General features: G+C 37.7%; 1 protein-coding gene across 1 annotated transcript in view; it reads right to left on the reverse strand.

The window, feature by feature from the left end:
- Positions 1-16,457, reverse strand: part of ATP13A5 (ATPase 13A5) — a 138,838-nt gene that overhangs the window by 62,221 nt on the left and 60,160 nt on the right. The window contains exons 10-13 of the mRNA XM_056121960.1: positions 8,535-8,705; positions 7,038-7,195; positions 4,770-4,958; positions 491-552 (exon numbers count right to left, since the gene is read on the reverse strand). Coding sequence (XP_055977935.1) covers positions 491-552; positions 4,770-4,958; positions 7,038-7,195; positions 8,535-8,705 — 580 coding nt within the window. The remainder of the gene's footprint in view (positions 1-490; positions 553-4,769; positions 4,959-7,037; positions 7,196-8,534; positions 8,706-16,457) is intronic.

A 16,457-nucleotide genomic window follows, 5' to 3' on the forward strand; every position in this document is an offset into this window, starting at 1 on the left:
GGACCTGACTCCGTCTCCATCTTGAATAGCCTCTACATGATATTTGTGCCCTCATAGTAATCCTTTCATGGCCTATGTCACATGTTAAGGCTGGGCACAATTGCATCATTTTATTTGCCAGCACACAAAACTTATGAGGGAGAAGAACAAGTTCTTTCGGGGAACCCACCTGGTTCCCCCACCACATTAGTCTCCCAGGAAGTCTTTACAGTTTTTAATTAGGCACAGCCTGAATTCACTCTTTGGTGTTCTGCCTCATTCATTCAGTTCCTTAATCATTTGGCTCATTCCATTCCATTTTTCATATGGAGTCTGAAGGCCCACTTTCCTGTCTACTTCCAAACTTAGAACTCATTTAACAAGTTAGACTAATTTTACACTGGTTCCAGCTAATTATTATACATATTTTATGTAACATTCATTTCCCGACACTGGAAAGAAGGATTTCAATGCCACCAATTCCACAGTACATCTCCACTGAAGGACCTACCAATTGTCAGCAGTGGGGACAGTTCCCCAGAGGTCCAGTCCATCTTCTGTAAGAGTGCCAGTCTAGGAAAAGAAACATAATTGGTATTAGAACAAGATTTAAACTTTTAACTGTGATTAATACAAAACATAATTAATGGAAAAACAAAGCTCTCAAGAAATCGAAGTACAGCTGGATTTCCAAAACCTTTGCATGCGTCAAATTTTAAACCAAAACAATGTACCTGAAAGGAAGATTCAGTAGGTGATGTATGATTCCCAAAAGACCATGTTGATAATCAGACAATTATTGACAATTATACCACTATGCAATATTTTGGGTTTTTTAAAAATTTATTTTCTGTGAAACACTTGTTAAGTGAGAAAGGTGCAGTGGTTGAAAATCCTAAGCAAACAACTCGAGTTTGACTTTTCAGTGGGCACCTGCTGTCTTCTACAGCAGGGTTCAGATTTTTTCCTTTCTTTCTAAGGATATTTAATTCACAGTCTGCCATCTGGTTCGGAGCAATTTTCTAAAAATATGGGTGACAGGGTGACTGTCCAGATTGATAATGAAATGTTGATAAAGGGCCTTGGGACTATAGAGAGTAATGAAGTGCTAATAATAAATATTAATTAATGCTTGTGAATGGGTTTTATTGTTAGATCAAGAGTAAAAAGGTTGGGAGATTTGATTTGCTGTATTATGGAAGAGAATCTGTCAGATAATATAACAGAGAAGGCAAAATGGAACTAAATACAATCATAGCCCTTTTAATTTGCTCATTGCTACATAGTTGATCATTAATTATAGACCTCGGAGTCTTTTTATGGTAGAATCCTCACTCTGCTTAACACCAAGCCAGAGTTAGACACAGGCAACAGCTGCTTCTTCATTGTCAGGGCAGAGAGGAACGCTACTAACAAGCGCCAGGGAGTATCATTTTCAACACTGACATCCAGATCTTTGACACTATTTTTTAAGGCCATCTCAATATAGACGCTAAAATTTCTAGTTTTTTTATCAGATGGCATCTTCCATCATTATAGTGCATAGCATTAACATAATGCTTTTACAGTGACGCGCTTACAGTGCTTTCATTTCTTACTACTGAGTAAGTGGGTAGAGACACTGGTAGGTTAGGGATAAAGTGTGCAATGTCAGGATCATATTGCGTCTAGGTTGCAAAAAAAAAAAATGAATGAGAATCCAGCCATCTGGAGTCTTCCACTAGACCACAAATGTTAAATGAATTCTTTAAAGCATGTGGGAGTACAAAACTCATACCAAGGTTATGGATTAAAGCCGAAGTTTTATTGCTTCTCTTCCTAAATAGCCAATGTGCTTGAGGTGAGTTCATGCTTGATGAACAACAACAAAACAAAGCGATTTGTTTCCTTTTCCTGTACCTCCATTTGTAAGGAGGCCAAGTTCCGTGTTTAGACTCTAAATCCCCTTGAGTTGTTCTATTTCAAAAAGAGTTAGTGACTTAATTCAAACCGAAATGTTTCCTTGATGATCCGATTGTGATTTCAAACATCAATATTTTGAACATGGAAACAGATAATGCCACAGTGAAACAGAAATGGGACCATATTATTTTTACTCTATGTGAAAATGACCCTTACGCAATAAAAGTATTGTAAATTGAAAGAAAACTAAATTATAGTTGAGGTTCTAATGGGAATAAGATTGAAAAAGAAATCTTAGCATAAAAAAATAACCTAGGTTTGGGCTAAAATGAATAGCAAAGTAAAAGGGAAATTGCTTTAGAGAACTTATAACAAAGCAATATAAGCTGAAAAAATATATATATAGAAACAAATATTCTCAGAATCCCAGTGGTGAATATCTTGTAAGTTAAAATAGTTAGATGGAAGTTCAATTAATCGTAAAGTACCTTATGTCAACATCAAATTGATATTGTTATAATTTTTAAAAAGCTAGAAATAGACTGAGAAATAGCTATCGTTTAGTCTTTATTTTTAAGAATCAAATTAAGGATTAAAATTTCCATTTTTCCACTTCCCAATCAAGAGTTCTTTGCACTCAAATATGTTTTCAGACCCATTCAGAGTTTAGTGGACATATTAAGGAGCATTCTTTCTGATCTTCAGACAAAGGAACACATGATTTGCAGAGAGAAAAGCTTTCTACAGAAAGTCAAATAAATGTCCTCTTATAAAGAGAGAGATTGAAAATAGATGATTAGGTCATGAGTATATTTCATAAAACTCCCTCCTACATTCTAGCACAAGTAAGACTGCTGAGTAAATAATGGGGATACTTAGGAGAACACAAGGGGTTGTTATCTGGGCCTGAATAGAGAGTGAAGTTCATTTTTAGTTCCCTGTATTAGCTTCTTATTGGTGATCACTGAGGACTTTCTTGGCCAGAGGAAAGAAGGAAAGAATAGAAATGCAATATCCTAAGAGCTATGCCACTTCCAACTTTGAACCAAGAATTGCTAAATATTCTCCTGATGTCTCTCTTGTGCTTCTGCACCCATCCTTCGTTGTTCAGTACAATGCGTGAGTGAATTCTTCAGCTGCTTCCAAGGAAGTTCCTGCTTTATCCCTATCTCCCTGCCCTCCCTTCTGAGCAATTTCTGCAGATGGAATAAGCAAACAATAAAACACACCTACAAGACTGTCGTTGTCCTTCTTTTAAAAATGAGAGGTGCAACAGCCCTGGTCCAGAGACTCCCATTTGAATCCCAAAATGGATTAGTGCCCCACAAAGATATCTCTGGAACCTAACTATTTACAATCTAGGATTCCAAAAGTGTGCAGCCACAAAAGCGGCTGCACAAGCTCTCATGATATTCAAGATGAGCAATGAAAAATAATTTATCTAGCTTCTGCCTGTGGCAGGCAGGATTGAATGGCAGTGGGAAAATTTGAGCAAAACATAATGCCCAAAAGTAGAGGGAGAGTATTGGGGAAATTGACTTCCATAGAAGCAGGGTGAGGACTGGGATGTTGGTGTTTGTTGAAGGGGGAGGGTTTAGGGTGTGTAGGGGGATAGTGGGGACATTGTGGTGGAGGGATGGATGTTTGATCATTCTATGACTGAAACTCAGACATGAAAGCTTTGTAACTGTATCTCACGGTGATTCAGTTAAAAAAAATATGAGGGGTACTCCCATCATTATTCATGATGAGGTCCCAATCCTTAGTTTGGCACTTGAGGCCCTGGGTTACTGGGGGTCGTCACTCTAGCTGCATTTCCCACCAAAAAGGCCACAGCCTTGTCACACCCTTGGTTCTACTTCCTGCCTGCAACAACTTCTCCTCCTGTTGGTCCTGAACTGTTTGCCACTGATCCTGGGGCCCACTCCAACAATCAAAGTCACAGTTCACTAGTAAAAACACCTCCTCACCCTTGGCAGATACTGGCATCCCCCCATCTTTGCTCATTTTTCTGGAAAGAGTCATCTAACATAATTATGGCTGTCTCACTTTCATCTTATCTGCTTTCTCAGCTAGACTGTAAATTTCCCAAGAACTGCAAATAGCTTATTAATAGTGCTCTCTGCCAATGGCAGTTAACTAAAATAAGTTATAGATATTCTTTTTCCATTTTTCAAATGCAAATCAGCAGAAGACATGGAGAAACTGATCAGCCACACCATATCACTTCAATGTAACAGGGAGGACAAATCTGACCACTGCTGGTCAGCAAGAAGAGAGTCCTGGTAAAGTCTCTTCGGACCTGTCCTGCAACAGTGCTCCTCCCCATATGTAGGTCCTCCTCTCCTATCACCTCTGCAGGGACCTGTACAGAGATAGCCTTCCTTTGTCCTGAGTCCCGACACCCTGGGGAGTGAAGAAAGAAGGGACCAGAACACAAAAGAATATCATTGTCCAGGCCCTCCTGTTTGTACGAGAAGCAGAGAAGGAAACATGAATATGTGCACAAAACACATGCCAAAGCTCCTCAGGGAACAGAAATGTTCTTATTTTTCTTCTTAAAAGATAGATCGAAAGAGTCATATAGAAGTGTCCTGAAAAAAAGTCATGTAGAGGTTGTTACAGTAAGAAATGTTTTGAGGCAAATAAAAGGTATACAAAAATATTAAAATTTGGGGGGAAGGAATTCATAATGTGATGGCATAACCATCTAGAACTCAATGAAGTGGGCTTCTCAAATGATCTTGCGCTAACTCATTACACAACCCTCTCTGACTTCAGTTGCCTATTTCTGGAAAGGAAGGAGGTGGATTAGACATTAGATGAGAGAACTCTGCAGTCAGTGCCTTGAAATCATTCGACTCCAACCTGGAAAGTTTAGCTCATACTTTGTCAAAGCACACGAGGTTTATTTGCCCACACATATTGATTCTCTGTGGGGAGATACAGAAGATTTTCTTTTTCTTCAGCCTCTTCTGGGCATACACAATGCTCGTGGTCAGGGCAGCTGGCAGCACAGGAGGGACGGTCACAGTGAGAAGGAGGAGGGCCATAATCGCTGTATCATTTGGAGGGATCTGAGAAGGGACAGAGACACAGGTGAACCTCGCAGAGCAGGACAGCACCTTTCTGGCATCAAAAATAAAAGACAAAGGAGACTACAACATCAAAAGTGGTCTGACAGTCTGAATACTGTCAGTGTGCAGGTTCTTTTGTTGGGGCTGAATGTCCCATTGGCTATACGAAGAGATAAAACAATGTCTCCCACTGAAGATCAACAGAACCTCAAACTCCTACATCAGGGCTACCTTTCCCAGACTTTGCTTCTCACCATTTATTGCTCTCTTCACCCAGACCATGCCTTCCTTCTCTTCTCATCACTTTATCCTGGATGCCCAGGGTACAGGAGGAGCCATGAGTTGTAACATTTCAAACCAGGTACTTGACTGTTAGCTTATAGATCTCTATCCTCTGCAAACTTACAAACTCTGTGTGTAGTGGCCAGGATGAGGTCCTCTGGGAAGTCATCTTTGGATTCATACTATTCAGCTGCAGATACAGAGTCTATACCTGTTTCTGGCAGCCAGGAGGTTGTTCAGCACGAGTGCATTTGGTAATCTGATATAAACTATGATCAAGATTCTTCCATGAGCTGGAGAAGTAGCTCAATGGGTCTCCATCATTCTTTGCCTGGGTTTGATCCCCAGAATTCCATGGTTCCCCAAGAACCACAAGGAGATGTCCTATCCCCAAGCACAAAGTCAGAGTAACCCCCAAACACTGAGGTGTAACTCAAAAAAAATAAAAGACTTCCCCATGATCTTCCCCTTTTGTGGACATCATTTACCACAAGGAAGTTGATCATAAACCTGCATCATTCTCACAATCACTACTGTATTAAGTTGCTTGGTGTCTTACTTTTTAAAGATACTCCTCTCAACAATCTTAGGATATAAATATCTGTTGCTTTCTATATGTAATAAATCAAAAGACATGCTTATATAATTAACGAACTTGCCCAAATCCAAATGCCAATGAAATATGGGTCCCTGAACTCTAGGTCATCTAACTCCAGTGTGTTATACTGTTCTCAGATGATCACAGCCACAGGAAGGTTCACAGAGATACACAGAATTGAAAATTTAGGGATGATGGAAAAAAATACAAGAATTGCTTGTTTTTGCTTTTCACATGTTCTAGATAGCAATGTCTCTACCTCTATAATCCTACTGAGTTTCATGGAATTAAGTGTGAAGTTAGCTACAAAATCCCCCTTTGGACATTAGAAACACAAAAGCAAGTTATGGATCCCATCTAAGTTGATCACAAAATCCATCAGGTCCTGTTGGATCACAAAGATGTGATCACAGAGAAGTTTTGACCTTAAGAAATGGACCTGGCTAATCCTGAGCCAATACAGATACAGGCAGCTGAAAGCTCTGACCCACCAGAATATGGTCTCTGTGGTTAGTCTTAATTACTTTGGTATGAATTTGATGTCGAGTTCTTCTCATCCTTCACTGTCACACTTTCTCATCTGCAAAATGAGCTATTTGCATGTAATCTCAGTGCTACTGATTCCCAGAGAAATTTTCATACTCCAACAAATTCCACTTTTTCTGGCACCTTACTCTTATCAGAATCTGTACTACTCTTGTGAGCAAGTTCTGCCTCTGCTCTTGATTATCCTAGAAATGCTCCCTGAGGCTCATTTAAGATTGAAAAGACTACTCAGAGCTCTTCTTCTCCTTTAAATGACAAAAGAAGTGTTGAACTTAGCTACTCCTTAAAAGTGCTTCATTGAACTTTTACTGACCACATAGGGCAATTTATATATATATATATATATATATATATATATATATATATGTATATATATATATACAAAAACTGGAATTAATTAAATAATGGTTTGTTTAGTTTGTTACATGAAATAAAATATGAAATGTATTATCTCTGCATACTGATCACACTCCCAAGTATTCAATACGTGGCTAAGAAAATGGACAGTACATATAAAGCATTTCCATCATCTAAAAAAACTCTTTTAGAGAACACTGACTAATAATGTTAACAATAATGAAAAAACACTCATAATTGCATCTACTACTTTTAAAAACATATCCTTTTGAAATGTTATCATCCCCAATACTTACCCCATGGTACAGGTATACACCTAGAGCATAGAAAAATCCCAGGACTCCAAGGAATGCCAGGAACACTATAAATTTGAAAGCATCACTATACAGCTTGAAGTTCAGAGGCCGGGGATAGAGAATGGATCTCACCAAATCCCCTTTAGCTGTATTGTACCCTACAAGAAGAGAATCACAGGTAGAATAAGATCTTTACTACAGTTCCCTCTCAGATCAAACATACATTACACTGAACTAAAGATTGCTTAAGAAGGTGATTTGAATACGAAGATAGTACTGTTATGGCATATGTGCTTACAAGTCACTGGGAATAATAAAAAATTTACTGAAACTTAATCAGTTTCTTTTTCGCTGTTAGTCTAAACTAAGGCATGGTGATATTGTATCTACTGTAATGTGCACTGGATTTGCAGAAGAAATCCAGGATGGGGTAAATACAGAGAGCGGGAACAGGATCATGGAAGGCATTGGTCAGGTACGTGAGGTGAAAGGACAGGACTAGTATAGATAGTCATGGAGGTTTTTGAGCACTGTGTACTGTGTATGGACTCCTTCAAACTATGTTTTAGTAATGTGAGTGGGGTGACTGAGATGCAGGTTGGGTAAAGGATAGAGAGAAAGTTCAAAGAAAATCATCAAAGGTATATTTCTGTTGGAATAGTTTAGACAGGAGATGATACATGAAGATCAAGACAACATATTAACCCTGCAGATGAAGGAGAAGAAGACAGAATTCAGCAAGTATTTATAGAATTAATAGAATATGATAGTATTTGGTGTAAGAGTGAGATATTGAAAATGATCAGAATCTAAGTAGATGGTGATACTGTTAACAGAAAAAGACAATATAAGGTGAATTTACTTTTAGACAACCTGACTCTGAAGTGTCTAAAGGTATTCAAGTAGAGATATCTAGTAAAGATCTTGAAACAAGAGCCCAGCAAGCAACTATTTTAAGGAAAGAAAGAAAGAAAGAAAGAAAGAAAGAAAGAAAGAAAGAAAGAAAGATCCTGTTTAAGTGATAACTGTTTTCTTAGTAACCACTTAGTATGTAGACAGAAAAAAAGAAACCTAGGGACACAGCCACTCAAAATTAGAATAACTTTTGCTTTTGTCCTTTATTTCATTCTTATACGTGCTTCATCATACATAAGAATATTCACGTTGATCTCCATTAGAGGAGGTAACTCAGACCCATTATATTCTGGCTGGAAATAGGTGTGGCTGTTATATAATGGAAACATGGCAAATTCTATCATATGCAATAGAACATTACTAAATCCAACTCACCCCATCTCCACCTGTGGACTACATTCCAAGCTAAACCTACAAACCTGAGAGATACTGGGGACATTGGTGGTAGAAAATGTACACTGGTGGAAGGATGGGTGTCTGATCATTGTATGACTGAAACTCAAACACGAAAGCTTTGTAACTGTATTTCACAGTGATTCAATAAAAACAAAACAAACAACAACAACATAAACCCCTACAAACCTGTTTGTAGAACAACTGCTCTCACTGGTTCTTGCCCAGAGGGTTTGACCTGGATAACTTCAGTCCCACAGAAAAGGACGTGTTTCCGGTAGTCCTCTAAACTGTGGAACTTCCAGCCTGTGGTGCTCTCCTCATGGGGCAATGGTGTTTTTGTAACAGGAATACTTTCTCCTAAAGACAATGGTATTTTATTGTTTCTGTGTGAACTTGGATGGTTATTTGAGGTTGGTGCTTAGCAACTTCAGGAAAATGTTTAAATGGAGACTAATCCAGGCTTAAGTTCATCCCTTGAGTTAAATGACTTCTTGAGGTTGCTAGTGATATAAATAGTGATAATCCTAATTATATTTCAGATATTTATTTGAATTATGCTTTTCTTTCCCACACCTGAATTTTTGCAGTGTGTAATTTTAAAAGGAGCCTGTTTTAGCAGAGCTGTCATGTATATCTCAAAGTGTTCTTTAAGCCCAGCATTATTCTAGGTAGTGAGGACGTTCTAAGAAATGCACATAGTTATTATTTGCTTTCATACATTCGTTGATCTCTCATTCATGCAGTTATTCAGCAAATATGTTCAGTGCTTACTTTGAGTTGGATACTGACTAGATATTGGAAATATAAATAAAAAGGACAGAAATAGTGCCCACACAAAGCTCAGACATCCAGAAAGGTAAATAATGGCAAATAATTAGAAACAATAAGGTACATGTTTTGGAGGTAAGATTAAGGAACGATTCCCTAAACAATTAATAACTGTCAATTTGAAAGGAGACTAAGACCACCCAGATTGAGAAAGAAAGAACAGGACATTGAATGTGAAGGTAGAAGTAATACTGGAACCACAGAGACAAGAGAGAACTGGTGTTTGTTGGAGAAACAGAAACTAATACATAACAAGATAAAGAAAATGGTCCTACCCTTTTGTTAAGTCACAGATTTCCTTGCAGACCATCTTTGGTCCCTTCTATTTCTATGGAATGATTTCCCCAGACCCTAATTCCTGCCTTTCCTTATGAGTTTTCTACATAGAACCATCCCTGTGTTTATGGCCCAGGGGCTTCACTGACAATTCATCTGACTCTAGTTAGTTGCACTGACAAAGGATTAGCTGTGATTAATTCCTTCTCTGAAGTGCAAACAGTCTCCAGATAATTTGAAGTTGCGGTGGAACTAATCTTTTTTTTATGAATAAGTACCTCAACCACACTACCCTCACCTCCTGAGTTAGAATAAACCTCCAGTCTTTCCTCCTGGGTTTCTCCCTTCCATTCATATGGCTCCATGCTTATTTCTGGTACCAGATATGGGTGTTTTTCCTTTTCCACAACAAGCAATTCTACCATACCTGCTGGTCATCCTATAATTTCACTCAATTAAATGCAATTGCTAACAGCAACTGACCCTACAGGTTATGAACCACATTACTCAAGACTGCATCCAATAAAGAGTAGACCTGGTCTTCAGTAATAAGCTTGGCACTGGGGCAGGGGTGAGGAAGATAAGTTAGAGAAGGGAACACTAGAATTATGAAAGAGGTAGGCTTTGGTGTAGGAAGGAGGCTGGAATATTGGTAAATTGTAGTAGGCACTGGTGAAGGAATTAGTGTTGGAACAATATATACCTGAAACTCAATCATGAATAGCTTTGTAACTTTAGAATTCATGGTGATTTAATTTTTAAAAAGGCAAAAAAAAAGAAATAAAAATATTGCTTCTTCCCAACATCAGATGTCAAGTATAAATCTGAAATTCCCATAACCCCTTTCTCAAATTTAATTAACTTGCATGAATGGCTAACAGAACTTAGGGAAACACTTAGATTTGCCAGATTATTCAAAGATATGACAAAAGAAGCTAACAGTCAGATTAAGTGATGCACAGGGTGAGGTTTGAGAGGGTGCTGAGCACAAGAACTAACTTGTCCTTTTGAACAATTACAACATGCTTCTTGTATAAGGTGGGATTTACCAGTCTGGAAGATCTCCTGAATCCCCTAATATTGGGATTATAGATAGGCTTCCTTACAATAGCAATATTATACCAATTCCCAGTCTTTCTCTCATTCACAGAGAATAAACAGAAGTGGTGGACAGAAGGCACTAATAAGTCCCAGCTTTGAACCATGGCTTAGTCTGGGAACAATCCAGAACAAACTGGAGCTCACCTACTCTTGGCTCATTAGAGTTGAAGATGCTCCTCCTAGTATTTTTTCATTTATGAATTTACAAGGGTTTGGGGAGCTCTGTTCAAGGAATCAGGAACAGAGATATAACAATGCATGTATTTTCTATTAATACATATCTCCTAATGGGTCTTTCCCCTTCAGTCTACTTGTCCTGTTAAGTCGTCCCTTATCATTTCCAGAGGAATTTGATAAAATCCCACTTTAATCAACTTATTCTTCTCTCAAGATTCCTTATGCTTCCCCACTGCCAGTACCAACAAAGCTCAAACTCTCTTGTGGGCATCTCAATCTGAACATCTGTGACTGTCATTCCCAGCTCACACTGCAGAGCCCCTCAGCCCCTTACACATCCTATGATAGAGTTCCACTCTCCAAATATCATTCTTCTTCATTCTCTGATGGACAAGGGGCTACTTTAGAGGCAAAGAAAATTGGCTTACACTTCAAAAAAATTTAGAGACAAATAGAAATATTAACAACACTTCCTGTCTCCAAGATTTTAAAAAAGGTAAAAATGAGTTTAACATTTCATCAGTCTTTCACAAACTGTTCTATTAGCAAGATTCTCTGTCATATTTCTAGTTTAAAAACAGTATGATATTGATTATAGTTATACAAATTTAAGTTTTATCTCCTCTCCTAGAGAAAAACTGTGGTTAAGAACATTAACATGTATAATTTCTGTCATTCTTGAAAAAATTCTTCATTTTCTGTTATTCTTCATTTTCTCCACTAAGGTGGGATTTACCAGTAACAGGTTCAAAATATATATATTTTTAATGCATGAATGAATTAAATAAGAATGATTACCCAGGTTTTACTATAATTGGTTTTACAAAACTAGTTTTCTACCATGATGCATTTTTCATACCTCAAGGTAAAAAAACATAAAAGATTTATTAGCGATCTTGAATATTCTTCAGAAAATTCCTCTTAGTCAAGTATTATCCCTTAAACAATGTCTTTATAAGAGTTATGGTGGGCTGGGATGATAGTACAGCAGGGAAGGCATTTGCCTTGCAAGCAACTGACCCGTGTTTGAATCCTCATACCCCATATGGTTCCCTGAGCCCTGCAGGAGTGATCCCTGAGTTCAGAGCTAGGAATTAGCCCTGATAACTGCTGTATGTGGCCCCAAATTTTTTTAAAAAGAATCACGTTATTTTTTGTATGGATACATAAGTTGCATTCTAAATGGCTTTGCAAAAGAGAGAACCTATTGACAAATTTCCATATCTTTGCACCTCATTATTTTGAAACCTGCCTTTGTAAAAAGGCAGACACTTAAAATAATTTCAAATGTTTTCCTGCCCTTGAATCATAGAATGTTAGTCCACAGTATAAACTTAGTGTGATATTAGGGAATAGATTACTGCACATACAGTTGATGGTATGGGGTTAGCAGGGATTTGATCAATCAGGGATGGAAGTCATTTGGCGCTAATATATCAGAGATGATTCTAAAAAGAAATGATTTTCCACTGAGACTATTCTCAAGTCTCTTTTAGACTATTCAGGTATTAACAAAGAGTCTCATGTCTTGGATTTTCTTGGAACTCAAAAAAATGGATTTGCCTAGAAACATGGGGGAGGTTAAGGAGGATGGAGAAGCTTCAGGAGGAAATGTTCCCATCACTCATTGTTCATTCGACTTCTGTTATCTGAAGATTCTGTTGCTATGAAATAAATTTTTCCTCCTTGTTCCCAGTGATCTAAATGTCTCTGTTGGTGACAATGTTGAAAATTGCATGTTACTTGTTTATTCTTATTTCTCGAACTACTAAACTTAAACTACTTGAGGGTAGGTAGGAAAACTTGGTGTTTCCTAACACATCACAGTATCTGACACAGATTGAAAATACGATTGAATTTTTGTTGACTAAATGAATGTAGCACTGTCCTCCCATTGTTCATCTATTTGCTTGAGCAGGCCCAGTAATGTCTCCATTCGTCCCTGTCACGTGCTAGTGTAGCCCGATGACATATTGGGGCTCTTTCAGTGTCAGGGGAATGAGGACCATCATTGTTACTGTTTTTGGCATATGGGTATGCCACGGGGAGCTTGCCAGGTTCTGCCGTGTGAGCGGGATATTCTCGGTAGCTTGCCAGGCTCTCCGAGAGAGATAGAGGCTTTTGGGGTAGCCTCTAATCACCTTTTACAGGTGTTCCCAGTCAGGCATATATGCGTGCATGATACTCTCAGTAGCCTGTGTTTATGAATGAACATGTTCATGAAAAAATAGAAGTAGAAATTAGAGAAGAGAATGAGATAAGAAAAAGGGAAGAAACAACATATCAATTGATTGGTTATAAGCCTTTCTATAGGTTACAAATATAAAATAACAACAGTGGGAGATTCCTGTGTGTTCTTCTGGGATCACTACATTTCATGAACATACATTTACAATAAATCATAAATTCTAATGAAAAGAGAGTGAGAGAAAGTGATTGTGGCAGAGTGAATGCCACTCCTTTCCTTATTATTTGTCTTTAAGATAATGAGGCAGTACAAACAGAGGTTCTGGAGAAAGCAAGTGAAATGACATGTGGGTTTGTTTTATTTTATTCAAAGAAATTTTAGCTGTCATAATATACGTCATGATGCACTTATGTTTCCTCTCTCCTCACTACACTGTCAGCTTCATGATGTTTAGATATTATTTACTGTCCACTGCTATACCCCAGTACCTAAGAGAGTGACTTTTATACAGTAAGGCTAGTGGACATTCATGGAATGAGAGGATTAATGCTAGAAAAATGAACTGAAATCTCAGCTTCACCACCTTATAGCAGTGTGGCCCTGGTTAATTATTTACCCTTTGTTGGTCTTATATTTTCATATTTTATATATTTTTTAGCTGGATTAACTATATGCATAAAATAGCAACTGGGACCTAATACTTATGAAAACTGCAAAAATTTAGCTAATGTGCCAAGAAGGAAAGTCAAAATAGTAATCAGTGTTCTGCATATTTTCTTTTGCTTCTGACTGCTTTGTGAGGAGCAAGCTCAGAGGGGAGATCGCTGGCTCAGGAAGGAGAGATCATAATTAGTCAATTACCGGTTTTTGAGTTCCAAAACTCATTTGGAAGTTTTATCATGGATTTTAGCAATAACTTGAAAATCAGAACAAAGCTTTCCTGCCCACCACACCTTCCCTCTCCTGCTTTTCTAGCTAAATAAAGCTACCTGGATTAAGAAGTGGAAAACCCAAAGGGAAAAAAATGACATGTTGTATGTTTCTGAAAAATAAAAGGTGGGGAGATATCTCAAGGTAGGATAATGGGTATAGAGACATTCTAGAAGGTAGAAGACAAGGCGTGCCATTACCTGTTATGTGGATAGACTTAAACTAGGGGGCTACCCAAACCACGAAGAGCTGCTACAGACTAATCACTCTTCTCAGAGCCTTGCACAGTTTGGGTAGCCAGACTAAGATGGGGAGGATCTGCTCATTGGCAGAATTGTTCAATTTATGCCATATACTTCATACTGCACTCTTTCAATGATGGTCAAATTTTAATTCAAAATAAAAATAATTTTTCTTACATATATGGCAATACAATGAAATTAAGGAGGAGGAAGACCATACAATGGACATGTACCCAAGATATGATTACATAGGAACAGGTGATGTCTGGGGTGATAACTATCATTTCTTTTACTCCCACAGCTCCTTATATCTAGAAATAAATGCCATCTCCAAACCTGATTCTTCATTTGCTGGCTGAGCCTTCTTCCTTCTCCTTCTTCCTCAGTTTCCACATTTGGAAATGGGGTTTCAAAACATTCCCTCTAGATCAACTTGTTTGGTGCCATTGTAAATAAGAGCTTGTGTTATTTATAAATGCAAATTCTTACAGAAATGCTACAGGTATTTGCTACTTTTCTTATGTGAATGATCATGGTGAAACATTTGCACATGGGAAAAATATGTGAATCACACTCATGGACTTTAGGAATGAATTTGCTGTTTCATAAATCTAATTCTAATCTGACTGCTTCATCAATGTTCCTTCCACAAATTAATACGTAAATTGGATTATAATAAAGCCTTTAGAAACTAGTGGTACTTAATTCACATTTTTCTTATGGCGCTAGGAATCCAAAACCTAGATCTAGTTGTAAGCCTGAGCACAGCCAGATATGGCCCCCAAACATGCAAGCAAAGGAAAAGAAAGTACAGGCAAAAAAATATTAAAATTGGATAGCATCTAGTACAAAGGTTTTGCATTGCAAACAAAACAAAACAATATGTAAAAGTAAAAACAATGCACTGAAAGGAAGAAAATGTTCTCCTTTGAAAAAAGGCTAATATCCAAGATCTATAAATCACTCAAACAACTCAATAACAAGAAAACAAAAACCTCATCAATAAATGTGAAGAGCAAATGAACATATAATTCCTCAAAGAAGACATACAGATAGCCCATGGATTTATGCAAAAGTGTTCATCATCACTGATTATCAGAGTAATTAAAAACAAGTTAACAATGAGATATCACCTCACACCAAAGAAAATGACCTATATTAAAAGCCCAGAAATCTCTGCTGGTGAAGATGTAGTGTAAAATATTAGCCTCAGATTCTCTGTTTGTGGTACTATTATCTGATTCAGTCTCTGTGGAAAATATTTACAGACTATCGAAAAAGTTAAAAACAGAACTTCCATATGACCCAGCAATTTTACTACTTGGCATTTATTCCAACATAAAAACATGAAATCAAAAATATATTTTAACGCCAATATTCTTTGCAGCACTATTGACAATAGCTAAGATCTGTATACAAACCAAATTACCACCAAGAGATGACTGCATAAAAAATTGTGTGACTCAGATGCGAAGATCCTCAACAAAATATTAGCAAATAGAATCCAAAAACTCATCAAAAAGATCATACACCACAAACAAGTGGGGTTCATCCCGGGGATGCAAGGATGGTTTAACATTTGGAAATCAATCACATAATCCATCATATCAACAAAAGTAAAGATAAAAACCATATGATCATATAAAATTCAGGAGTGTTTGCTCTATTTCTTTGAAGAATGTCGTGGGTATCCTTATAGGGATTGTAAACCCCCACGAATAGCTAAAGCAATTCTTGGGAAAAAGAAAATGGGAGGAATCAACCTACCTAACTTCAAGCTCTACTACAAAGCGGTAATAATCAAAACAGCATGGTACTGGAACAAAAGCAGAGCTGCAGAACAATGGAATAGAGTTGAATATACTGACATCTCCTCCCAAACATATAATCATCTAATCTTCGATAAGGGGGCAAGAAAAGTGAAATGGAGCAGGGAAAGCCTCTTTAATAAATTGTGCTGGCAAAACTGGACGGCTACATGCAAAAAAGTGGGCTCAGATCTCTGCCTAACGCCATGCACAAAAGTAAGATCGAAATGGATTTATGACCTCAACATCAGACCGGAATCCATAATGTTTATTGAAGACAAAGTTGGCAAAACTCTCCACGATATTGAAGTTAGTGGTATCTTCAAAGACGTCACGCCACTGGCCGAGCAAGTGAAAACAGAGATAGACAAATGGGACTATCTTAAACTAAGAAGCTTCTGCACCTCAAAAGAAACAGTGACCAAAATACAAAGACAGCCTACAGAATGGGAAAGAATATTCACCAAATACACATCTGACAAGGGGTTGATTTCAAGGATATATAAGGTACTGGTTAAACTCCACAAGAAGAAATCACCCAACCCCATCAAAAAATGGG

This window comes from Sorex fumeus, unplaced genomic scaffold (assembly GCF_029834395.1).
Source record: "Sorex fumeus unplaced genomic scaffold, SorFum_2.1 ptg000044l, whole genome shotgun sequence".
In the NCBI taxonomy this organism is placed as follows: Eukaryota; Metazoa; Chordata; class Mammalia; order Eulipotyphla; family Soricidae; genus Sorex; species Sorex fumeus.